We start from the raw sequence: 25,847 nt of genomic DNA, 5'->3' as shown, positions 1-25,847 counted from the left end.
TGTCGGAAAGCACAAAGGGCGCTATTTAGAGAAACTGAGGAAAACATTAGCAGGGCTGGCTATCGACCCATACCATCATCCTCCTGACATATTCACGCATCTAAACAAATTGTCCAGTCTGCCTGACTTAGGTCCACACCATCTGAACCACTGTATTCAAAATGAAGTTCACAGGCGCTTAACTAAAAGCTTACAAAAGTCTGGATGCTTACCAGTTCTTATCGCTGTTGTGCAGAAAAATGCACTCCCGGCGTGAAATGTCCCCCCTCGCTCAAAAGTTACTAAAATGACTTTGTATATAATTTTTACAGGGATGAAATAGAAGAGTAAAGAACGGGGCATTTGCACCTCGAAATCACTTGATCATGTTGAAAATATATACTTTGGCGAAACGGCACTACCTTCTGAATGTTTGTCTCACCTTTATTCGCTAATAATCGCTGTTTTTTTGCAATAAAAGCAGCTTGTTTATGTATCATCAATTAGTAAGAAATGGCAACGATAAGACACTAATGTTAGCTGTGTATGCTTGAATGAGCCAAATTTTGACTCATTTTAATGATATTGTTTGCTCTGAAGCAGAGTACATTAAATTGTTTAATCCTAGAAACTGCTGATCTTTTGCTTTCTGTTTTACTTATTTTAACGTACATTTTTTGTGTGTTTTTCAGAAGATCTGTGTCTAAATTGGTTAAAATAGATTAGGAAATAGTTATTTGTTATTTGCATTTTAGCATTTTTTTTGGCAATGAGGATTTTATATTTTTAATTTCTGTTTTATCGTTTTGCAGTTTGAGAGATTTTGTGTTGTTGTCTGACTTTAAATCTGTTCTGTGTGTAAAAATGTAAAATTGTTTTCCATTTTACAACTTTTTGTTGTAGATCTGTGAACATTTTAACATATAATTTATGTGTTTTGCAGAAATGTCTTCATTTAAAAGTGAGGTCCATCAAGTCTGACTGCCAGGAAATAATTTCCAACAATTTCAAGCACTCTACCTAAAATTCAAGCATTTTCCTGACCTTCAAGACACTACATTAAAATTAAAGCGTTTTCAAGGATTTCAATCACCCATACGGACCCTGTAATTATCAGGTCGCAGTTGTAGTTGAGTTTGTGTCCACTGAGAGGTTGGTAGAAATTCAACAGGAAGTTGTAAATCCGAATCACATGCACGCTTGTGTGGCCTCAGGCCACAAATAAAACAGCTTGTGACATAAGAGTTATTGTAATTGAAAGCTGCAAGGACCTAATGGGGAGATTCCCAGTGTCTTATCGTTTGCTAACATATAAAAAACATGTGATAGCTTAAAAATTTACCAATGGCCTCCTCAAAGGCATACAGAACCGTCTTTCCTCCATCCAGCAGCTCCCGGGCTCGGTTTCCCATCCATTTGAACCCCGTTAGAGTTTCCTATCCAAAAAAATAAAAAAAAATAAAAAATAAAATAAAAAAAGAGTTGCTATACTAAAATATGTTTTTAACTTCAAATAAATTATGTCATTTTGGTCCATCCCTTACCTCAAAGTGGAACCCTTCCTTGAGAGCAATGGCACGCAGTATCTTGGACGAGACGGTGCTGGACAACATGTAGACATTTTTCACAGCATCACCTTCGGGCTTTTGCTCGTTCCAGCAGTGGAACATCCACCATCCCAGTAACGCTCCCAGTTCATTGCCGTTGAACACTCGCCACTGGCCGCTACAAGACAGAACCATTGAAGAATATCTCATCTCATCTCATCTCATCTCATTAGCTACACCGCTTATCCTCAGTAGGGTCGCGGGGGTGCTGGAGCCCATCCCGGCAATCATCGGGCAGTGGGCAGGAGACACCCTGAACTGGTTGCCAGCCAATCGCAGGGCACACGGGCACAGACAACTCACTCGCTCATTCGCACCTAGGGACAATTTAGACCGGCCAATTCACCTGAAATGCATGTTTTTGGAATGTGGGAGGAAACCGGAGTGCCCGGAGGAAACCCACGCAAGCACGGGAAGAACATACAAACTCACACGCACAGGAAGTCTGGAGCTGGATTTGAACCCACGCAGGAGGTTCCCAAGACATGAACTGTGCCGCACATGCGCTAACCACTGCGCCGCCGTGCTGCCCCCATTGAAGAATATATAGAAATATTTTAGCTTGTTTCCGTTTTATTTAGTTTTGACTTTTTGGAAGTTTGTGGCCTTTGCTCTGAGAACTTTTGAAGCAGTTGCTATTAGTTAACCATAGTTGGTGTCGCTTTATCAACTTGCATTAGCGACTAACGCCGCTTCCATAACAACCAGCCTCAGTAGCTAGTCAGAAAAATAGGCTTTTGATAAATTCTGGCATAATTAAACCATGCATCATAGCTTGTTTGTTTGATTTAAATGGAAACAATGAAACCAATAATGTTAGCCATGGTTGCCGTTGCTTTAGCAGCTTGCATTAGCAACACCATATCGACTAGCCAGAAAAATTACCTTTAGCCTAATTCTGTCTTTATTGGACCATGTATCATCCATCATGTGTTTTGTCAAATTCCATTTTCCCCTTTCAAATAAACCAATTATTCACGTCAGCCCCAGTTCACCTGCTTAACGACTACCATTAGCGGCTAGCACTGCTACCATAGCAACTAGCATGAGCATATGCCCCAGAAAACATTTTTATGACCAATTCTGTCTTTATTGAACCATGTATCATCGTGTGTTTATTCAAATGGCATTGTCCCCTTTTAAATAACCCATGATCACCCGGGCTGCTGTTGCCGTTACCTTAGGCAAAAAAATAGAATTTTGACTAATTTTGGCTGTATTGAACCATGTATCATCCCCTTTGAAATAAACCAATCAATCACGTTAGTAGCGGTTGGCCAGGCTATAGCAACGTGCATTAGCCCAAGTAATAGTTTTATGATTAATTCTGGCTTTATCACTTTAATAGAGAAGAATAGACAGGTAGTTGTTTTATAATATTCATAGAACCTCACCAGCAACAGGTGTATCCTACACGTGAAGTGCAACAAAAATAAACAGTAAACAATATCAGAAAATAACAATCAGCATGTGCAAAAACACGCAAAAAAATGTACTTGAACACGCACTAAAACACAAAACCGTACATGAATACACGAAAAAATGTACAAGAACTGACACACAAAAACTCACAAAAACGTGCATAACACACCGCTTTTGACTGTCAGTAACAGCAGAAAAAAATAGTTCGATTAAAAATTTACTGAAAAAATGATCGCCATTCCATAATGGTGTTATTTAGAACGGCGTAATTTCCATAGATGATTGCCAATGCAACCAGGCAACATGATAGAGTTGAAGATGCGGATGCTAGCATTAGCAGCTACAGCAACTCTGCTCAGGAGTTGCAAAATATACAAACACACCTCTCCTGCCTCTCAGCAACAGCCAGTCGATCAGCATCTGGGTCATTGGCCAACACCACAGTGGCTTCCTTCTTCTCAGCCAAAGCAAAGGAAAGTGTCTGGAAGGCCAAATGTGAAAAAGAAAATTACAGAATGAGCTACAGAAACTGCACAACATAAATGTTCACATACTGGTGTGTGTGTGCGCGCTTACCAGGACTCCCTTGCCCTCCTCAGGATTGGGGTATTTGACGGTGGGGAACTCGGGATCCGGCTCTTTCTGTTCGGCCACGGCGTACGGCAGACGAAGGTCAAAGGCCTCAAAAGCAGACTGCACAAAAGAGTGGCCGACGCCGTGCACTGACGTGTGCACAATTTTTACATCCGAGTTTTTGTTCAATTCCCTGGAAGAAGTCCAGAACCAAAACACATAATTAAAATGTTTGGCATACGTTGCATCATTTTTCCTGTTAGAATTATAAGACTAATTTTCAAAACATTTCGACATGAAGAAAGCATCAAATAAAAGAAGAGGATACGTAGTAGGTAGGTGAAACAACGAATGAATTTTTCAACAATTCAATACGTTTAAAATAAATTACAACATATTTTTTTGCATCCAACGATTTTCATACTTTTGGGATTGGAATTATTTAAATCTTCAGAATTTGGAATGTCAATGTTCGGTGACTTTAATTAAAAGCAAACTGATTATCTGTCATAATAATGCAGATGAAACTGAATTGTAGCTGCCACTGGGGACGACCACACTGTTAAAATGTGGAAATTTGGAGGCCTGCCTTACTGACAAACAATGTTGGATGTTATTTAATGTTGTTGCCCCAACCCAGAAAAAACTAAAATGTTAATTTTTGGCTGAGCTCATCTTCATAAAATGTTCTCAAACACTGCTTTGAACCTTGACAAATGTAACATCATCAAAAGTGACTCGATCAATAATGTTCGTGTCATATTTGATCCGAATGTGTTGTTTTCGTTACTTGTAAAACAATTTACAGAAATAGCTTTCTTCCATCCTGGTGACATTGCAAAGATTAGCCCCATGCTGTCGAAATAAGATGCTGATATTATACTTATAAGTTTATTACTTCTCTGCTTGATTACTGTAATGTATTGCTCTCTGTCCCTCCCGGATGGGTCTGGGTCTCCGGGGTAGGTTCCAGACAAACAAAGACCCCAGCGTGTCGGTACGCTGTGAGGTGGCAGCCCCACCAACCGACTATCCAGCGGAGGGCTAACAACTCACCCAGGAGAAACCCCCTTTGTTACGAAACTGACCAGAGAAAGAAGACGGACTAATCAACACGGTAACGGACCCCAGCCTGCCCCCGACCAACGAGTACGGATCGACCTTCGTCGTAAGACCCGTGTAACCACCTGCAATGTCTAGACACTCCTTCGCCCCGGAACTGCCACCCTGCTGTCCCGAGAGCTCTGTCGCTTTAACATCACCCTGGCAGGGCTCTGTGAAGTACGATGGCAAGGAAATGGTGAAACAACAGCTGGCAACCATTGCTACATCTGGAGTGGCCCAGAGAGTCGGACCGGCCTTTACGGTGTGGCTCTTGCCATTCCAAAAGCCCTCCGGAGGTCCCTCATCAGCTGGACACCCATAAGGGACAGACTACTGTCTGCTCGCTTCCTCCACCATCACGGCAAGATGACAGTGATCGTCGCCTACGCCCCCACGAATGTCGCTGATGAGGATGCGAAGGACGCATTCTTTGACCAACTCCACCAGGCCTCAATGATGCCAACGCCACTCTATCCAGCAATGATCGGTCCCCCGGCTCACCTGTCGAAACCACCTTCGTTGACAGCACAACAAACGACAATGGCAACCGCCTCCTCCTCCTCTGCCACCAAAACAACCTCTGTGTTGGTGACACCTGGTTTCCCCTGAAACGCATCCATCACTGGACGTGGTACAGCTCAGATGGCAGAGCCAGGAAGGCATTGGACCACATCCTGATATCACGACGCTGGAAGTCATTTGCTACAAACTGCCGGGTGTTCAGAGGAGCACAGCTTGGCAACACAGACCATCGTCTGCTGGTGGCCCAGCTCAAGCTAAAGCTCCGAGCCAACCAGCACAAGACTCTGCCTCGCCCTGATTCCTCCCGACTCAGCGACCCCAACATCGCCACAGACTCCGCCGCACTCTCGATGCCCTGGCTCCTGACAAGCTGACAGACTGGGCGGCCTTCAAGGAAAGTGTCCTCCAGTCTCCTCGCAATGTCCTCGGACGCTCACGATCCTCCCCGAGAAAGCCCTGGATATCAGAGAGGACACTAAACATCATAGACCAGCGGCGTGAGGCCCGGCTCCGAGACTGAATCGCCTGCGCAATGTGGCCATCGCTGAAGATAGGGAGAGGTTTTGGCAGGCAGAAGCCCAACAGCTTGAGTCCGCGGCCAACAACAACAACAACATGAGCCGCGTATTCAGTCTACTACACCAAGCCCGTAGCGGTTCACACATAAAGACAGTCCTGGTAAAAGACTCAGACGGCAACCTCATCATGACAGAAGCCAACTGCCTCGCGCGCTGGAAGGAGCACTTTAGCCTCCTCTTGCAGCACAGCACCATTCCTGCTGATCCCACCCTCCTAGTGGCTGCAAACACTGCACCTGCTCGAGGATTCTTATTTCAGTCATGCTAAGGTATTTGAGTTTTTTCCTTGCGAGCATACCGGTTCAGATCAGGGGATTGTGTAATTGTGGCCTGTGCAGTCCTTCAAGAAATGTTTTAATCAAGGGCTGTACAAATAAATGTGCATCGACTTAATAATTAAAAAAAAGAATTATGAGGTCGGAACTCAACAGCTGACAAAGGGTAACAATTCAGCACTAGAGTTTGTTGTAGTTTAGAATGAAGCTGCAGTGTGTGCATTCTACAAACACAAAGCGAGCTGATCATACCCAGAGAGGCTGAAAAAAGAAATTGGCTGGAGTTGGTCACAGCTGGTTCATGTCCAAGGCCAGTTGTGGAAGGCAAATGAAACTGTAGGACAAACCAAGCTTTTTTTTCAAGGGTCTTCATTGTGGTGCCTGATTAGGACAGCTGAGGTGCCCACTGACCTGTTCTGAAAATGGCTCAAAAGTGCTGGGTAATCGTGATTTTCTATTAAAATATTTCTTTTTATTAGTCAATTGAGTCTATATAACTCTACTTCCGTTAACTACCCAGGTAATAACGTATTAAAAACATTATAAGAACATGATAAGTTGTTATTTCAGAAATGTGAATCAAACTCTTTGCCCTTTGCACGAATTAGTAACAAAAAGTAGATCTTATCTTAAAAAATGCCCAAGATCCCTGCTTTATTAAAACGGAGATGTTAAGGATAACAGCTAGCTGCGAGCCATTGCCCGCACCAAGTGGCTAGAGAATGAAACCATTGGGGTGAAAAAATGAAGATGCCCGAATCACAGGACCCTGTCACCATCACATGCAGGACTCAGCTTTGTGCAATAAATAAGTGGCTGGAAAGCTGTAAAAGCACCACTGGGACAAACTAACTTTGCAAAATTGTCATTCAGACTTCCGTATTTATGAGAAGAATGATAAGAAAATCATTTTTGTTTTTGACTGTTAACAGGAAGTGAAATTTTGATAAGATTTTAGCTGCCATTATGAATTGTATTTACACATTAAGTTTCCAAGTTTATAAATAAATTTCCTATCATTTTTCTTAAGGTGTGGAGGATTTTTTTTAATTAGGACCACTATTTCATGACAAAATATAGACTATTATTTCCTACCTGTGAAGACAGTGTTTCTGAATGGCTTTGAAGTATTTTTCATGGATGTCCTTATAAGGGTCTTTGAGCAGGGGGTTATTCAAAGCCACCTCTGTATTCCAGGACCCCAACCAAGGCTCTAAATTCTCCCAGATTTCTTCGGAAATGTTTTGGTCGTGCGGGGATACAATCTGGGCACCGTTGGCCCAATATACCTAAATTAGAAGACACGGGAGTCAATAGACAACGTTCCTTATACAAAAGGATACAACATTAAAATGGTCTGAAATGAGGATCGTAAGGTAAAATTGTCATATGACGGGGGAAGAGAAACCTATCGAAATTGGCAGATCGGATCAAAACAAATTATATTTGTATAGCACTTTTCAGACACCGTAATGCAAATCAAAGTGCTTTATTAAAACATAAAATACACAATAAAAAATAATGAAATATAAATTTGACATCACACCCCCTAAATGTGTTTCAAACCCCAGTAAGAACACTTAATTCGCAACTTAGCAAATGATTACCTTTTATTAGTGTGCCTTCTTCAAGTTTTTGAGCTCCCTTTCTATGGTTATCATGCTTTTGCTTCTCCCTTTAGCATCAGTTCGTGGGTAGGCACAGAGGGGGAGGGGACAGTAGATTACAATTAAATTGATTTTAAAATTTTCACTAACGAGGATTGTTATGCCCTTAGAAAACATTGCTTTGATTTCCTCCTAATTCTTAATAATTCTTCCAAGTAACAAATAGTCATGGCCATATTGCGCAGCAAGGGACACAATGAGTCTGCCTTCTTTGGATTTCTAATTGCAAGCTTTGTTTTCTTGGTCATCATGTTTTTGCTTCTCCCTTGCAAATAAATAAAGTACACAACATACAGTATTGTATGGCAAAAACCTGCATGGTCTTTACAAAGGTAAAGGATTTTTGAGAGGGAGCTCTGCCAATAGAATAACAGTATCTTCATGATGTTGTGACAAAAACTCATAGCAGACAGGGATCTTAAAAACATATGGGGCATGTAACTTGCAATCATACACACAAACACAGCAAAGTTTGAAATCTAAGTTTTTGGGCATGCAAAATAACTTGTTGTCGATATCATATGGTGGAGAAAATAGCGTAATGAGGGGGCTAAAAACCTCTTACTCCACATCATAAGGTAAAAAGAATTTCAGGTCAACTGTATTCTTATTTGCTATTATAGGCTAAATAGTCCATTACCTTGTAGCCGTTGTCTTGTTTGGGGTTGTGGGAGGCAGTCACCATGATACCAGCACACAAACTGAGTTGTAAAACTGTGAAAGGCTGCAAAAACACAAGAGCAAATGTTGGCTTTAGTGCTCTCGAATTTGATTGAATCTCTTAGCAGATTTAGACAAAATATTTTTGGAGCTGTGTTTTTCATAGTTTGCCCAGGCACGCGACTTATACTCCGGTGAGACTTATATGTAAAATTATTAAGACATTATTATATCATTGAGTTTTACATTTTCATTACGGTTAACAACGCTGCCCTACTTACGATTTAGATGGATTCCGGACGATCGTTTGTAAGTTGCTCCAGTGTTATATTTTGTATGGAATGTACGTTTAAGGTTTATATAAGTATGTTCAAGGCTTGTATAAGTAACCTGTATTGTTTTGAAAATGAAAAATAAATGTTTAATAAAATAATATGCTCTATAATGTTACAAAGCAGGATGAATGATAAAGCATTGTACTGAATAACAAAGCTAAACAATAGGCATTAACATTCTGTGGTCTGTGAAGCCCTTTGAGACTCCTTGTAATTAAGGGCTATACAAAAAAACATGACTTGACTATAAAGATAAATAAAGTTAAGTTTAAGTTACCTTTGGAAGAGTTAGGCAACTTTCTTCTCCGTGGTAAAAAAGTGGACGAAAAAAAAAGTGATCCAACCATTTTCTCATCCGCAAGCTTTCTTATTCCCTTTTCATTTAAAAAGAAACGGCAAGCCTCTTCTTTACACCAACCATTGAATGGATGCACGAGATATTAAACAATAAAAACGTCAAAGTCCATGGAGTGCTAAAGATACAGTGCAGTGTGTATACACACAAACTAGAAGCTGGATTTCTTCTTCAGGGTGGATGCTGGGTGACCTTGCACAGCGCCGCGTGGCGGAAAGAAGCACTACAGCACCGTCCTCTAATAGGTGCACACAATACAAACTTACAGCAATGTCCGGATATTTTTATACATCCTGAAAATAATGTTCCTATCCACAGTTTTGCGTAAGTTGAATGTTCGTAAGTAGCGGAGCGTCTGTACTGTATATCACTTTTCATGTTATTTTCATACTAAACCGCAAGAGGGTGCTCTAGCCCTGTGCTGATCATTTTTACCTTGGCCTGTTGTGTGGTCGGACATTTTTCAAAGAGGAAGCAGTTTATCGTCCCGAGCTGGATGAATTGTTTACTGGTAAAATTGACAAAGAGGATAAATATTTAATTTGCTTCAGTGATTTGGAGTGAGGCTGATAGTAAAGCGAATTTATTGACATACTGACATATTTGAGTGTGTAAAAAATGTACGTACAAGTAACATTAGTAAACAGTGTTCTCCATGTTATTTAAATTTAAAATTCCTTTCAAGTTGACATGTAAGTATTATGTGTTGAATTTTATCAAATAATATTCCCCCAAAAATGCGACTCATACATGTTTTTTCCTTCTCAATTAGACGCTGCCCGACCTACGAACGAGTTCGGTTACGGACGATCGTTCGTTGTAGTTGAATATTGTTCATAAGTTGCTTCAGTGCTATAGTTTTTGTATGTTTATGGTTTATATAAGTATGTTTAAGGCTTGTATAAAGTATCCTCCATAGTTTTGTACTAAAAAAAAACATTTAATAAAACAATATGTTCTATAAAGATAAATAAATTGAGGTTTTACTTACTTTTGGGACTTGCGCGTCAAGAGGCCCTCCTCCGTGATAAAAAGTGGCCAAAAAAAAAGCGTTTTGACCATTTTCTCGGATGCACGGGATATTAAACAATTAAAAACGTCAAAGTTCTGAGCGCGATTACACATGAACCAGGAAGTAGAAGCTTGATTTCTTCTTCGGTGTGCATGTTGGGTGACCTTTCATAGCGCCACGCGGCGGGAAGAAGCACTATAGTAATGTCCTCTACTCGGAAAAATGTGCACACAATACAAAATCTAACTTACAGCAATGTCCGGATATTTTTCGGCATCGCGAAAAAAATGATCATATCTACAGTTTTGCGTAACCCGAATGTTCGTAAGTAGGGGAGCGTCTGTGTGCATTTTTTGGCTGGTGCGACTTATACTCCGGAGAGACTTATAGTCCGGAAAATATAGTATTTTTGGACTGTGGAATGGGAAATTATCCAACTTGTGTCCCTGTGCAGTTAAGCAAATGCTATCTTAAATCTAGATGTACTTTTCGAGACTGGTGGTGTCCCGCGGGATTTTTTTCTCGATGAATGAAATGTGCCCTGGCTCACAAAAGGTCGTAAAACACAATTTTAGATGATAAAACATCCGTTACCACAAAAGGAGTGGGGGTGATGTCAGAGAAGAGGTGAACAGGGACGCCTTGACTGACGAACACGGCAGCAGCCAGTCGGGCAAATTGCTTGCTGCTGCCTCCGCTGGGAGGATGGGCTCGGGCGTCGTAACCGATCACAACTCCTCGCTCCTTCAGGTCTGCAAAACTTGCCTCGAGGTAGCGACAGAAACCCTGCCAAGCAACATTCAGCGTTTTGACTATGCAACCCAGACATACGTCCCTACTTCGTCTGTGTGTATACTTGTTTATACAGTGCATCCGGAAAGTATTCACAGCGCTTCACTTTTTCTACATTTTGTTATGTTACAGCCTCATTCATAATTGTATTAATTTAATCTCTTATCTCAAAATTCTACTCAAAATACTCCATTATGACAATGTGATTTTTTTTTTTTTTTAACTTTTTTTGAATTTATTCAAAATAGAAAACTAAGAAATCACATTTACGTAAGTATTCACAGCCTTTGCTTAATACTTTGTTGATCCACCTTTGGCAGGAATTACAGCCTCAAGTTTTTTTTAATATGATCCCACAAGTTTAGCACACCTATCTTTAGGCAGTTTTGCCCATTCTTCTTTGCAATAAGTCTCAAGCTCAATCAGGTTGGATGGGAGACGTTTCTGCACAGCCATTTTCAGATCTCTCCAGAGATGTTCGATCGGATTCAAGTCTGGACTCTGGCTGGGCCACTCCAGGACATTCACGGAGTGGTTCTGAAGCCAATCTTTTGAGATCTTGGCTGTGTGCTTTGGGTCGTTGTCCTGCTGAAAAATGAACCTTCGCCCCAGCCTGAGGTCAAGAGCGCTCTGGAGCAGGTTTTCATCCAGGATATCTCTATATATTGCTGCATTCATTTTTCCTTCTATCCTGACTAGTCTGCCAGTTCCTGCTGCTGAAAAACATCCCCACAGCATGATGCTGCCACCACCATGCTTCACTGTAGGGATGGTATTGGCCTGGTGATGAGCGGTGCCTGGTTTCCTCCAAACATGGCGCCTGGCATTCACACCAAAGAGTTCAATCTTTGTCTCACCAGACCAGAGAATTTTGTTTATCATGGTCTGAGAGTCATTCAGGTGCTTTTTGGCAAATTCCAGACGGGCTTTCATGTTCCTTTTACTAAGGAGTGGCTTTCATCTGGCCACTCTACCATACAGGCCTGATTGGTGGATTGCTGCAGAGATGGTTGTCCTTCTGGAAGGCTCTCCTCTCTCCACAGAGGAACGCTGGAGCTCTGACAGAGTGACCATCGGGTTCTTGGTCACCTCCCTGACTAAGGCCCTTCTTCCCCGATCGCTCAGTTTAGAAGGCCGGCCAGCTCTAGGAAGAGCCCTGGTGGTTCCAAATGTCTTCCATCTACAAATAGTGGAGGCCGTTGTGCTCATTGGGACCTTCAAAGCAGCAGAAATGTTTCTGTATCCTTCCCCAGATTTGTGCCTCAAGACAATCCTGTCTCGCAGGTCTACAGACAGTTCTTTTGACTTCAGGCTTGGTGTTTGTGCTCTGACATGCACACTCAACTGTGGGACCTTATATAGACAGGTGTGTGCCTTTCCAAATTATGTCCAATCAACTGAATTTACTGCAGGTGGACTCAAATTAAGCTGTAGAAAGATCTCAAGGATGATCAGTGGAAAAAAGATGCACCTGAGCTCAATTTTGAGCTTAATGGCAAAGGCTGTAAATACTTATGTAAATGTGATTTCTTAGTTTTCTATTTTTAATAAATTCAAAAAAAGTAAAAAAAAACTTTTCCACATTGTCATAATGGAGTATTTTGTTTAGAATTTTGAGATAAGAGATTAAAATAATACAATTTGGAATGAGGCTGTAACATAACAAAATGTGGAAAAAGTGAAGCGCTGTGAATACTTTCCGGATGCACTATATATTAACTGACCTGTGTCGTCTGGATGATAGTGAGGTCGTTCATACAAGCTATGCCGGGGCCCATGGCTGCCCTCAGACCTGCTGTACCAAACTCCATTCTGGACGAGAAACATTTCTTCAGCGTCTCTACGGCACCATCTTTCAGTAACTTTTCCACTGCAGACACAGTCTTTGGATTCTAGGGCATAAAAACAAAATCAAAAACACAGGAAAAATTGTCATTAATAAAAATATATGATCCATATGAGGGGGGGGAGGGGTTTTATTGAAATTGCACAAAAGCTGGTTGCAACATGGCAAAATAGAAAATAAAAGCCAATTAGATTTAAAGTAACAATGTGTAATAAATCACCACTAGAGACTGTTGTAATTTAGAATGGAGTGAAAGGTGTACACTTGAAGAAGACACACATTCGTAGTACGAAGGATACCACTGCACAAAATTCAGAAGCGTACTTCAATTTTTTTTCTCTGCAAGAGCAAGGATTAATTTCAGCCAGCAACAGGACATGAAATACCCGCGAGCGACAACAAAAACTGAGCAAGTTGGATACACCTGGAGCAGCTGAAAAGAGCGAATAGCTGGAGTTGGTCAAAGCTGTTGTAAGGGGCTAACTTTATCGGCTAGTGTGAGAAATCACTAAAAAGGTTTGAAAAAAGGTTGGATATTGACATGCATAACTAGTTGTGGAAGGCGAATAACTCAAAAGGACAAAGCAAGTTTTATTCAAACAGAGCCGCAACACAACGGCTAGCCATAGCCTTAGGTTAACATAAGTGACTAGAGAAAGAAACAGTGGAAAAAGTTGAAGATGCCTGAATCACGGGACTCGTGATGTTCGGTTGCAAGATCATCTCTGACAGGTGAGTGACACTGAAGGATGAAGCAGAAGCAGCTAACATTATTAGTTGCGGCTAGCAGAGAGCCATAGCCTGCAGACAGGTGTCTAAAGTGAGTGAAGAAAATTAAACAGTGGGAAATAACGTTCAAAATGCCTGAATCACAGCGTGGGTCAGCAGGGGAAGGAAAGTGGTCTTTCAGTGCTAGACGCAAGCAACCTTTGCAAAATGGTCATTTGGGCTTCCATAGTAGTAAGACGGCAATCAAACAAGTCAACTTCTTCAAAGGCAGTCTCTGTCTCAAGTTGTGATATACAATTACAAATTTCTACACCTATTTGTCAAAAATAGTACAATAATACATGTGTTCTTGCTTATCATTTAAATCAATAGTGTTTTTATTCAAATGAAGCACTTTTACACCGTTCGGGTCATTAGATAATACACACTGGGGCTTTAAAAAAAGAATATAAATCGGTTACTAAGATCGAGAACACAATGGTGGTAATAAAGAACACGTTGGAATAAAAAAAGAAGATCAGTGGACTCTGAACCAGCTAAAACTATTACTGTGTCATCTATGCTGCTGAATCACTCAGACAACAAAGGAGAAATAAATTAAAATGATGTTCCACAAAGCAGATAGGATGTATGGTTTTTAATGTGTATCAAAAAAATTGACAGAGGGCACATTGGACCCTACGAAGAAAATACAAAATAATTTCTACAAATATGGAGATAATGGACAAAATATTGTTGCAAGTCCTCACTGGTGAAAATTTTTAATCAGTCATTTGAAAGTTGGTTATCTATAGGGGTTGCACCAATTATTTGGCTTACAAATCTGAAAGGATAAATAAATTAATGTAATTTCAATTGATTGATCAGTCACAAAAAAAGTACATGACACCACAAAATAAACATTAAAACTAAACGAATAGGCTCGCAATTATTTTTGCCTATGTCAAACAAATAAAAGAATATTGAAACTACAGATAATTAACAACGAAGTAACTGTGCGTCGGAACAAGAGAACAAAATATCATGGCTTAGGCTCAAACAAAATAAGACAGATTCATTGATTTGTAAAATATCTTACTGGCATGCAGTTCCAGCCATATCCTGACTCAATCCGTGCTTTTTTTCAACATGACGTGATTAGTGACGTCCCTCTGTCAATTGTATAAAATGAATAACTGCGTTTGTGTTAGCCACGTGTTTGGGTGCACTTGACGTGCATATCCTGTTGACTAAGTATAGTGGCTATCATACCCGTCGACCTATTCAATTTTGTGTTATTTTGTCCAATTTATTTTGCTAAACCATTTCCAAACTATCGTATTTCGAAATAAAAATTATTTTCATATAACATACACATTTTTTGCGTACCTTGAGCCAAAATTATTTGATTTCCTTTATCAACATTTTCATAGCTTACAAGCGCTTGCGTATTGGTTCTTCAGAGCAGTGTTTTTCAACAAGTGTGCCAGGGTACACAGTGTGCCGTGAGACCTTGTCTAATGTGTTGCAGGAAATTGCTCAATTTAAAAACAAAATGCCATTGTAAAGTATTTTTTTCTTCGAGTATTTGAAACAATTATTTCCTTTTTATATACAAAATATCAGCTCAGTCAATATTCAATGTGAAATATGACGTTGTTAAATATTGCACTACAAAAAAATAACATTTTGCTGATTTTAAATGTTATTTTCAAAATTTAGTTTAAAAATAAACAAACAAGTTATAACAAAATGTTCCACTAACAGATACATTTTGTTCATTGTTTACTGTGTAAAACACAGGATTAAAATATAGTGAAACTTGAAAATCGGTTTAAACACATAATAAATTTCCAAATTACAGCCAAATTATTAATTAAAATCAGAGGTGGGTTGTAAAGAATTACATTTTCTACATCACATTTAATAATAATAATAATAATAATAATAATTTCCTTTGTATTGTCATTCTTTGTAACAATGTACACAGAACGAAATGTCGATACACCTGACCCGTTGTAGCGAGCCGATGCAGCCGCAGCCAACAGAGGGCGCCGCCATTTACCAATGTTATAAGTCTTAGGTATGACTATGACTCGGCCGAGGCGCGAACCAGCGACCTCCCAGTCTCAAAGCGGGTGCCCTACCATCTAGGCTACTGAGCTGGTAACTAGAGTATGTTTACTTTTAAGGAGAATTTTATTTATAAATCAGTACTGTTCTACTCTTATTTGAGAAGATTTGTCAAAAAGAAACTGCACTCTTACTCCACTACATTAGGCTACAATTAACCCGTTAATCCCCTCCACTTAAGGACACGCCTGTCGGTCTCTGATAAGGGGCATTTATTTTGTCAAAGACTTTGTTTCTTTACTTTAGATTTTACCAGTGACCCAAAAAACACTATGTGGCACTTGTGTGCAGGGTTAGGAAAGTTTTTTTTTTTTTTTTTTTTTGTACGCATAGTGTCTATAGCTGTAGCCTCACAAATATGGTTCGCGCCTCGGCCGAGTCATACCTAAGACTTATAACATTGGTAAAATGGCGGCGCCCTCTGTTGGCTGCGGCTGCATCGGCTCGCTACAACGGGTCAGGTGTATCGACATTTCGTTCTGTGTACATTGTTACACAGAATGACAATACAAAGGAAATTATTATTATTATTATTATTATTACATACATTTTAATCACAGGTACTTTACTGTTGATTGGATGGTCTTTCATGAGTTGATGATCTGATTGAATGGTTGTTTAAGAAAAAAATACGACGTTGCTACAGTTACTCAGGACTTGAGTAGTTTTTTTTTCACGAAGTAATTATTTGGATGACTGCTTTTTACTTCTACTCGAGTCATATTATTCTGAAGCAACAGTACTTCTCCTAAAGTAACATTTTTGGCTACTCTACCCAGCTCTGACCAAAATGAAGAATTAGCATTGCCTCCTGAGCCAGGCCGTACCCCTATGATGGGAAAAAAAACTCTATACTGTAAATTAGGGCAACAATGAATTAAAAGTTTGAAATCATAGAAACTTGACATGTTTTTTTTTAATGAAAAACTGTGCCTTGGCCCCAAAAAAGGTTGAAAAAAACACTGCTTTAGACAGGAAATTGCAGTCATTTCGTAAATTTAAGAGTACCTTAACTTTAATGGGGCTAAAATAAATTATTAAAGTTACACAGTAAAGTATATTACTATGTTCTGCTATGCTTGAATATTAGCTTTATAAATGTCACGAGATGTTATTGTGGGTTCCTTAAGCAGAGCTCCAAAATGTATAACTAAATGTGATAAACGCTAAAGCCAACCTCTGTGTAATTAAATAACATTATCTGAAGAATTAAGCAGGAAACTTTCTCGAACCATTCAGATTCAAGTTTTATTTATGTTTTCTTAAAAAATAGAACTTAAAAGAAATATTCTGAGTTTACTGAACATCTCACAACATCAAAACATACCCGTTGTTGCCAGTGAGCTAACAGGTTAGTAGTTGCTTGTACCTTGTCATATTGTAGCCACTGCCAGACAGCCTGGTCCAGTTTAGCGTCCCCGGTTTTAGGTAAGCCGTTTTCCATGTCGCTGCTCGGGAAAAATGACGGAAAAAGTGTCGCTTTGGAAGTTCCAATGCCATACAAAGCTAGCTGGAGATGATTGACTTCCACTGACGCAACAAGGGGTGTGGCTTTGTGTTGCGTTCAAGTTCAATAGGGAAATTTCCTGGATTCGGATGTTACGTTCAAGGATCCCTTAACCGCATGGGTCGTCGGGGCACCAATGGCGACGCAACTCTGGACAGCTTTCTCCACTGTTGACGGTCCCTGGCTTGTTTTGGGGTCGTGGCAAAGTTAGCACCAGTCTGTTCCTTAATGTTGTCTGCCCAGTTCTTTTCCGTCTTCCTCTCCTGCCCCCTCCGACTGTGCCCTGGAGTCCTGATGATGATGATGATCCATATCACTTAAGTATCTGTCTTCGCACAGTTCACAAAAATTCTTCGAAGGGTCAAATGTGCCCTCTGAGGGTGTTGTGCACCATTCCATTTTGTAGCTGATGCATATAAGTTTCTTGTAGCATCTCATCTCCAAGGCCTGGATATTTTTCCCAGTTTTGCTCTGAGAGTCAATGTCTCGCAAGCATAGAGTAAGATGGAAGTAACCAGCACTTGCATGAATCTGACCTTTGATATCATTGCTATGTTCTTGATCCTCCAGAAGGGTTTAAGTCTGGCAAGTGCAGCTGTGGTTTGAGCTATCCTGGCCATGATTTCTGGTTCTGACCCCTCTTCTGATATGACAACTCAAAGATATTTACACTTGGTGACAGGTTCTATCTCTCTGTGGTTGGCGGTGATATTTGTGGTGATAACTTGGGAATTGTTGGTTATTACTCTAGTTTTTTCTGTGCTGATTTCCATCCCATACCGGGTTGATGCCTTGTTTAGGCGATTGACCAGATCTCTGAGTTCCTGTTTGTCTCCTGCTAATCCAGAAATATCCTCAGCAAAACGTAGATTAGTGATGTTGTGCCCCCCAATACTGGAGTACCTTCATGTTGCTCCAGGGCTTTGGACATGATCCTCCCCAGGAAGATATTGGATAAAAATGAAGAGAGAATGCAGCTTTGTCTCACACCGACAGTGGTTTGAAACCAAGCTTCAATGGTACCGCACTGTTGGCATTGGCATACAGTTGTTCAATGGTCTGAACTGGTTTCTGGCCCATGTTGCTATTCCACATTGTGACCCATAAAGCTGCTTGCCATACTCTGTCAAATGCCATATTGAAATAACTAAAACTTGAGGTTTCTCTAGTGTTGTTGAAACTTCTCACAAATCTGTTCTATGGTGCTCTTTCCCTCCCTGAAACCTGCATGTTCTTCGGCTAGGATCTTTTCAGCCTGTGGTTTCAGTCTGTTCAGAAGGACCTTTAGCACAATGTTACTTGCATGGATAATGAGACTATAGATTCTGTAGCTGGTGCATAGTTGAAAGTTTACTTTCTTTGGCACCATAATTACTCACAATTTTGTCCATGGCCACTGTCCCGTTTGGCAGATCTTTCTGCAAATCTTTGTCAAAATATCCAGTTTGCTCATCACCATTTTGTATGAGTTATGATTGTATGTTGTCAATTCCTGGAGACTCTGTTCTTCAGTGAGTTAATTGCTGCCTCTACATCTGTGAGGATAAGGAAGTCGTCACTTTCCTCTGGGCTGGAATTCTTAAGAACCTCAGGGTCTCCCTGTGTCGGGTGGTTGTAGAGTTTGTAGTATTATTCTGAACATCTATTCATAATCGCTTAGTCTTTAGTTCATTCCCCGACTCATCTTTAATGCTACGGATTATTGCCTGTTTTGTTTGCTTGTAGTCTTTTACTATCTGGAAGGCTTTTTTTTATGTTCTTGTTCAGGCACTTTTCTGAGCATTTCACTTTTTCAATACCAGTACTGTCTTATATTTTAAAGCCCCTGTATGTACTGTATATAGTGAATCCAAGTGGTGTAGAAACACGTACAGCATTTCATTTCAATAAAACACTATTGATTCATATAAGCAAAAATGCATGTACTGTCATTTTTTTATAAGACTCCTAAGGTTTTGAAATGTGTAATTATATTACATAACTTTAAGGAACTGACATGTTTGGTCGCCATCTTACTACAACGGAAGACTGAATGACCTTTTTTCTGGGTAACTTTCCTCTCACAGTCGAGTCCTGCATGAAATGATTTAAGAATCCTGTGAATCAGATGTTTGACCTTTTATTAAGTTTCCTTCTCAAGCCACTCATGTTAGCCACCTGGCTGCACGCTATGGCTTGCTGCTGTTGCTTTGTGTAAAAGAAACTTGCTTCGCATATAAATGTCACATGTCTCCCGCTGCTGGTCATGCAAGCAAATGTTGCAGGATCCATGCAATTTTGGTCATTTTTCCCTGTCTCCTTCTCTAGCCACTCATGCTACCCACTTGGCTGCCGGCTATGGGTTGCCGCTATTGCTTTGTGTGAATAAAGCTTGCTTTGTCCTTCAATGTCACTCGCCTTTCAAAGCTGGTCATGCAAGAAAACATCGTAGAGTTTAGGCAGGTTCGACTTTTTCCACTGTTTCCATCCCTAGCCATTCATGTTAGCCCTCTGGCTGTGGACGATGGATTGCCACTATTGCGCCGTCCTTCAATGTCACTCACCTTTTAAAGCTGGTCATGCAAGCAAATGTCGTTTGGGCAGGTTGTATATTATCCATTGTTTCCTTCTCTAACAACTCATGCTAGCCACTTGGATGGGTCAGCCATATTGCTTTGTGTAAACAAAACTTGCTTTGTCCTACAATGTCACTCAATTTTCAAAGCTGGTAATGCAAGCAAATGTTGCAGAGTTCAGTCAGGTTAGACCAATGTTTTTCAACCAGTGTGCTGTGACACCTTGTCTAGTGTGCCACAGGAAATAGCCTAATTTTATTAGTATTTAAAAAAAAACAAAAAAACATAGCTTTCTGCTATTGATCGGCCTGCTGTAACATTCATCCATGCCGGTAGGTGGCAGCATTTACTTTCTCTCTTTTTATAAAGCAATTATCTGCTCATGGGTACATATATTAATCACTGATTTTGTTTTTAATGAAGCTGTTTAACATTTTCCAGAAGAAAATAATAAAAATGGAATAAAGTAAGAATCATAATTTAAATATTATCTTGATATTTTACAAAAAAAGGAGTGAAAGAGTTTGAGCGTAGTGAAACAGGTTTTGTTCCACTAGAAAATCATTTTTGCTCATTTTTAGTTTGTTATGTTTCTAAAAAAACATCATAAAAATATGATAACACTCGAAAACAGATGAAACACATACTGTAATACAATTCCAAATCACAGCAAAATCATTAACCAGAATGAATAATTTGGTTTACCTCCTTACCCACGGTGACCACAAATAATAATAAAAATGTTAATGTAAAATGTACAGTACTTTATTTACACAGCCCTTTACAACAGTCCTTTCAGTGTACCAAAGTGCCTATACGTATACTTTATACTGTCATTTTGTCAAAAAGATAATTTAAGAAAAAAAACAACGACATGAAACCGGTACTGGCAATTCATTTTTGAACATTTTCTACGGCAAGGTGCCTTAAATTTTTTTCATGAAAATAAGTGTGCCTTGTGTCAAAAAAGATTGAAAAACACTGCTTGGGATCAAGAGAATGCAGGTTCGATTCCCGGCGTTATATGTCAAAGTGTTCTTGGGCAAGACACTGAATCCCTAATGCCCCAAATAAGCAGGTTGGCGCCTTGCATGGCTGCATGGCCGCTATTGGTGTGTGAGTGTGTGTGAATGAGTAAGTGTGAAGCACATTGTAAAGCGCTTTGGGAGGACTTCATGGACTTGAAAAGCGCTATATAAATGCAGACAATTTACCAAGAGCCGGTAAATTGAACTCAGGGAGCCAATGCAGGTTAGCTAAAATCGGGGTAATGTGATCAAACTTTCTTGTCTTAGAATAAAAGCCTCACTGCAGCATTTTGTACCAGCTGAAGGCTCTTGCTTTTGGACTTCTGGAGACTGGAGAGTAGTTCATTACAGTAATCGAGACGGGAAGTAACAAACGCCTGAATTATAATCTCCGCATCTGACTGAGACAGCATAGGACGAATTTTAGCAATGTTGCGAAGATGGAAGAAAGCTGTTCTAGTAATATTCTTCACATGTCTTTAAAGGGACAGATCGGGGTCAAATTTGACGCCTACATTTTTTACCTGATATTACATTTGTCAATGTTCAGAGCAGTTTTTGAGAACAATAACTAACATTTCGGTCTTTTCAGAGTTAAGGCGCAAGAAGTTGAGTGACATCCATTCTTTTATCTCAGTGAGGCAGTGAAAATATATTTTTCTTAACCCAGCTAAACTGAGACAAAAAAATTAATCATCAGGTTTCCAAAAACATGCATGTCAGGTTAATTGGCCGGTCCAAATTGTGTGAATGAGCGAGCGAATTGTCCGTCTCTGTGTGCCCTGCGACTGGCTGGCAACCAGTTCAGGGTGTTCCCTGCCCACTGCCCGAAGATAGCTGGGATGGGCTCTAGCACCCCTGCGACCCTACTGAGGATAAGCGGTGCAGATAATGGATGGATGGAATTACTACTATTACTACAAATAATATTATTGACAAAACATATTGATTCAAAATAAGCAACAAATTCTGTATGATTTAAAATGTGTAATCTAAAATACATATGAATTGCGGTGCAGATAATGGATGGATGGGCAAAAAAACAAATTTGGTCAGAAAAGTTTTTGTACGAAAATATATAAATTAATAAAGTAACACCCCAATTTTGAGAAATGTTTACACTAAAACAAAATTAGAATAGAATATACCTTTATTTAGGTTGACGTTAGTAGTGTATGGGTTTACTCTTGGTCGAAAATTAAGATATCTGGTGTGCGTGTGTTTAGCCTACTGAATTCAGGATCCATTCCAACTACAATCTCCTTGTACAGTAATAATTTTTATTATTTTTCTTAAAATAGATGTTTCTTTTAAAATGTATTTTTAAATCTTAAATACTCCCGTTTGAGAACTGCTGCACTAACTTAAAGCACCGTTATAACGCCACAAATTGCCTTTAACTTTGAAGGACAAAATATAAAAAAATATGGTGTTCCAGTAATGTTTCTAAAGTACATATGGACATAATAAAGGCCACCACTTTTTGAAGCCGAGAGCTACTTTTTTTGTTACTTCTTAGTGCAATAATGTATGCAATTCTGCATAAAAAACATATGCTATTACTATGTTATTACCAGGTTGTAGTAATTAGGTAAACTGGTTTCAGTGAGGCACTAAAACACCCACCTTTATTTAAAGGCATCAAATGATTTAAACTTTAAAATAATTGATCATGTATTTAAGGCAGGGGTCTCACACTCGCAGCTCGGGGTACAATTGTAGCCCTTAGGATGATAGTTTGAGGTCCTCCCCTTAACACGAAAGGGGGACGGTCTGTATTATTTGACCACTCGATGTCACTGTATTGTTGTGCAACTGAAAACGAGTGTGAAGAATCACAAGTAAAAATACAAACTACAGAGACTCAAAGTGAAAATAATGCAGTTTTTTGCACAGCCATTAGTTTTTTTCAGCAAAATGGCAGACAATGATGATAGGTGGGGTTCATTTATTGTAAAATAGAAAAGTCCTAACCGTACAGGTATTTATATATAAAAAAAAAAAGCCCATTCATGATAGTTCATGGTTTTTTGTCAATTATTTAAATCTTTTTTTTAAAAATGAATGTCACTTTTACCACTAGAAGGCACAAGATAATCAACAATGTCCCTTTAAATGCAGCCCTAGGGGATTATGGAGTAATTTATTACTAATTGATTTTCATATTCTTAAAACCCATGTGTGGAATATTTGACCTCTAGATTGCACTGTGTTTTCAGGTGCGTGCAACCTGAGTGTGGATTCCACTGTGTAAAAAAAAATAAATTTAAAAAACAAAAAAAAAACAATTTTCATTAAAATGAACATTGATGATAGTTGATGTATTTTTGCCTAGTACTCAAATCAATGTTTTGCATCTTTAATTGCATGTTTTCTTTTTCACCCCTTGGAGGCACTAAATATTACACACGGTCCCTTTATGCGTTCAAAGAAATCTAATTTTGTGTTGGGAATCCAAGTCAAGTCTTGTTTATTTGTATAGCCCTTAATCACAGAGTCTCAAAGGGCTGCACAGACCACAGATTATTGCAAACCACAGACTATGATTAAACCATACCTTGATATAAAACCTACGAGGGCGAGGAAAAACTCAAAAACCTCAACATGAGGACAATTTATCTTAAAAAAAAAACAAAAAAAAAAACAATGAAAGCAGGGAAGTTTTTATCTTAACTTTTTTGTGGAAAACCCGATTTGGCCCAACCCTAGTTCTGGCGGCCCCAAAGTTAATTGAGTTTGATACAGCTAAATTAAAGACACTGATCATGTCAATGATTTTTCATGCCAGTTAGAAATCACATTTCCTAGAAAATCACACTTAAGGGTAAGCTATTTTTAGAGCCAGTCTATTCTGGTGTTAATGGGCTACTTGTTACCAGATTGGTGATCAATAATGAAAAACAAAATCACGACAATTCAAAGTTGATTCGGGTGACCGAGAAACACAAAACACAAGAAAAACGAACCATTTTATCAAACTCCTACTCTGTTTTTAATATAATTACCATTTGTTACATGGATCTTGCAATTATAATACTACTGGTGCTCAAATGTTGATGGAAACTGAAAAAAACATAAAAATAACCAGTCAAATAGGCAATTTCAAGAACACACAAAGAGCAATTTTAAATCTCAATTTCCCCTTAAGAGACACATCAGTGGCTCAAACACATTTCTTACTCTTTCCTTTCCTTTGCTTAATATTGAAAAGATTCTCATCCGGGGGATACATTTGTGTATGATTTTTTTCTTGTTTGTTTTTCTTTGTTTTTTTGGGCAAAGTTCTAAAAAAACTTTCATCTTGGAGACCCGATGATGAAGCTGCTTCTTTCTTTCCACTGCGGTTCTTTTTCTTCTTCTGTGGTGGCTCACTTTCCTGTTGCGTTCTGGGGAAATCCGCAGACTCATCCATTTTGAGTGTGGGGCGCTTTTTGGGGACAGGTCTCTTTGGCGTCCACGGTTTGGCCGCACAGTCTTTTTTCCGGTGCTTGTCTGATTTATTTTTCGGATAGCGTGAAGTCTCTGATTTGTCTTTGTAGTGAAAAGTTTTGTACCCTGGGCTGGCTTTGTGCTTGAATTGAGTCTTGACGTCCTTCACGTGGCTGAGTTTTTGTTTCTTCCATGGCGGTCTGAGACTTGAAAAAGACTGAGAATAGTCGACCAAAAAGCCATTTTTTTTAAGTTCTGAGGAAAGAAATAACAGTATTATGAATCAGTGTTTTGCCCATACATTTTGTTAGACCCCAGTGGGTGGACAGTCTAAGGAGGGTACGGGGGCGTGTCAATGGGCGTTCACTCTACAGTGTACTTTTAACAAATTTTTATACTAAGCAACCTTAAAGTCAATCAACACATAATGTACCGAAAAAAAACCCTACAGAATAAAATAAAAATTAGGAAAATTAACTCCGTGCTATAAAAGATGCACAAGTGCGGTCAAAAATAACCTCATGTGTTGTTAGTCTTCGAAATCTGTAAAGATAAAATTTAAAAAAGTTGTAATATTTCCATATTCCAGGTATTCCCCATAAAAATGTTCATTACATGATGCCATTTGTATTTTTACCACCACTAATTACTGACCTCATTCATGGAAAAGTATGTACTGATAAATCATGCATCCAAGGGTTAAGTACTCACAAAAAACTAAAAGCACAGAAAATGCACTTTTCTTTTAAAATCACATCGAAAATGCAATACTGTTCTGAATAATCTCAACTAATTTTTTTCCCAAAAATTGTGCAGCCCTAGTACAGACGCTCCCCTACCTACGACCATTTGACTTTCGCAAAACGGTAGAACATTTTTTGGGGGATATCGAATGATATCCGGACATTGCTGCAAGTTAAATTTTGTATTGTGAGCACCTGTGAGGACAGTACTGTAGTGCTTCTTTCCGCTGCTACCGGCGTGTGGCGCTGTGAGAGGTCACTGAGTAACCGTCCGGAAGTAAAAAAAAAACTGCTTCCTCTTCGTAGTTTGTGTGTTTATATTCTATACGGTCTTTGTGTATACTATTTTCAGCGTGCTAAGAACTTAGACATTTTTATTGTATAATGTCTCGTGCATCCACTCAATATGGTTGGTGTAAAGTTGTTAAGAGGCGAGCAGTTTCTTTTGAAAGGAAAGTGGAATGAGAAAGCTTGTTGCGGTTGAGAAAATGGTTAGATCGCTTTTTTTCCGTCCACTTTTTACAACGGAGAAGGAAGTCACTTAACTCTTCCAAAAGTACCTTAAACTACACAGAGGAGGAACTCTTGAAGCTTATCTTCCAAAAGTAAGTTACACTTAACTTTATTTATCTTTATAGAGCATATCATTTTATTCAACGTTTATTTTTCAGTGCAAAACAGTACAGGTTAATTATACAAGCCTTAAACACACTTATATAAACCTTAAACAATCAAAATATAGCACTGAAGCAACTTACGAACAAATTCAACTTACGATCGTCGTTCGTAAATCGGCAGCGTCTGTATACACCATGTTGTAATATGTATTATGTCAGTGTTTTTCAACCTCTTTTGAGCCAAGGTAGTTTGTTTTTAATTAAAAAATCTCAAGGCATGTCGTTCGAAAATGTTTAAAAATTAATCCCCAGGTCTGGTTTCATAATGTGTTTTTTTAAGCTTAAATTATCAAATTGCTTATCCTTTAGATGATCATTTTTCTAATCTTTTGTGGTTACT

At 39.2% G+C, this 25,847-nt stretch overlaps 2 protein-coding genes across 2 annotated transcripts in view; both read right to left on the bottom strand.

The window, feature by feature from the left end:
- pgm2 (phosphoglucomutase 2) overlaps positions 1–17,108 on the bottom strand; it is an 80,485-nt gene extending 63,377 nt beyond the window's left edge. The window contains exons 1-9 of the mRNA XM_088342751.1: positions 16,938–17,108; positions 12,606–12,773; positions 10,684–10,875; positions 8,368–8,451; positions 7,156–7,349; positions 3,585–3,774; positions 3,392–3,489; positions 1,524–1,704; positions 1,322–1,415 (exon numbers count right to left, since the gene is read on the bottom strand). Coding sequence (XP_088198877.1) covers positions 1,322–1,415; positions 1,524–1,704; positions 3,392–3,489; positions 3,585–3,774; positions 7,156–7,349; positions 8,368–8,451; positions 10,684–10,875; positions 12,606–12,773; positions 16,938–17,012 — 1,276 coding nt within the window. The 5' untranslated portion in view covers positions 17,013–17,108. The remainder of the gene's footprint in view (positions 1–1,321; positions 1,416–1,523; positions 1,705–3,391; positions 3,490–3,584; positions 3,775–7,155; positions 7,350–8,367; positions 8,452–10,683; positions 10,876–12,605; positions 12,774–16,937) is intronic.
- Positions 17,109–20,379: 3,271 nt separating this feature from the next.
- Positions 20,380–25,847, bottom strand: part of zcchc7 (zinc finger, CCHC domain containing 7) — a 103,120-nt gene continuing 97,652 nt past the window's right edge. The window contains exon 10 of the mRNA XM_088342750.1: positions 20,380–24,342. Within this exon, the coding sequence (XP_088198876.1) occupies positions 23,822–24,342 (521 nt within the window). The 3' untranslated portion in view covers positions 20,380–23,821. The remainder of the gene's footprint in view (positions 24,343–25,847) is intronic.

This window comes from Urocampus carinirostris, chromosome 8 (genome assembly GCF_059441175.1).
Source record: "Urocampus carinirostris isolate Australia breed hairy pipefish chromosome 8, RoL_Ucar_1.0, whole genome shotgun sequence".
Taxonomy (NCBI): Eukaryota; Metazoa; Chordata; class Actinopteri; order Syngnathiformes; family Syngnathidae; genus Urocampus; species Urocampus carinirostris.
This window is presented reverse-complemented; position numbering and strand designations above follow the sequence as displayed.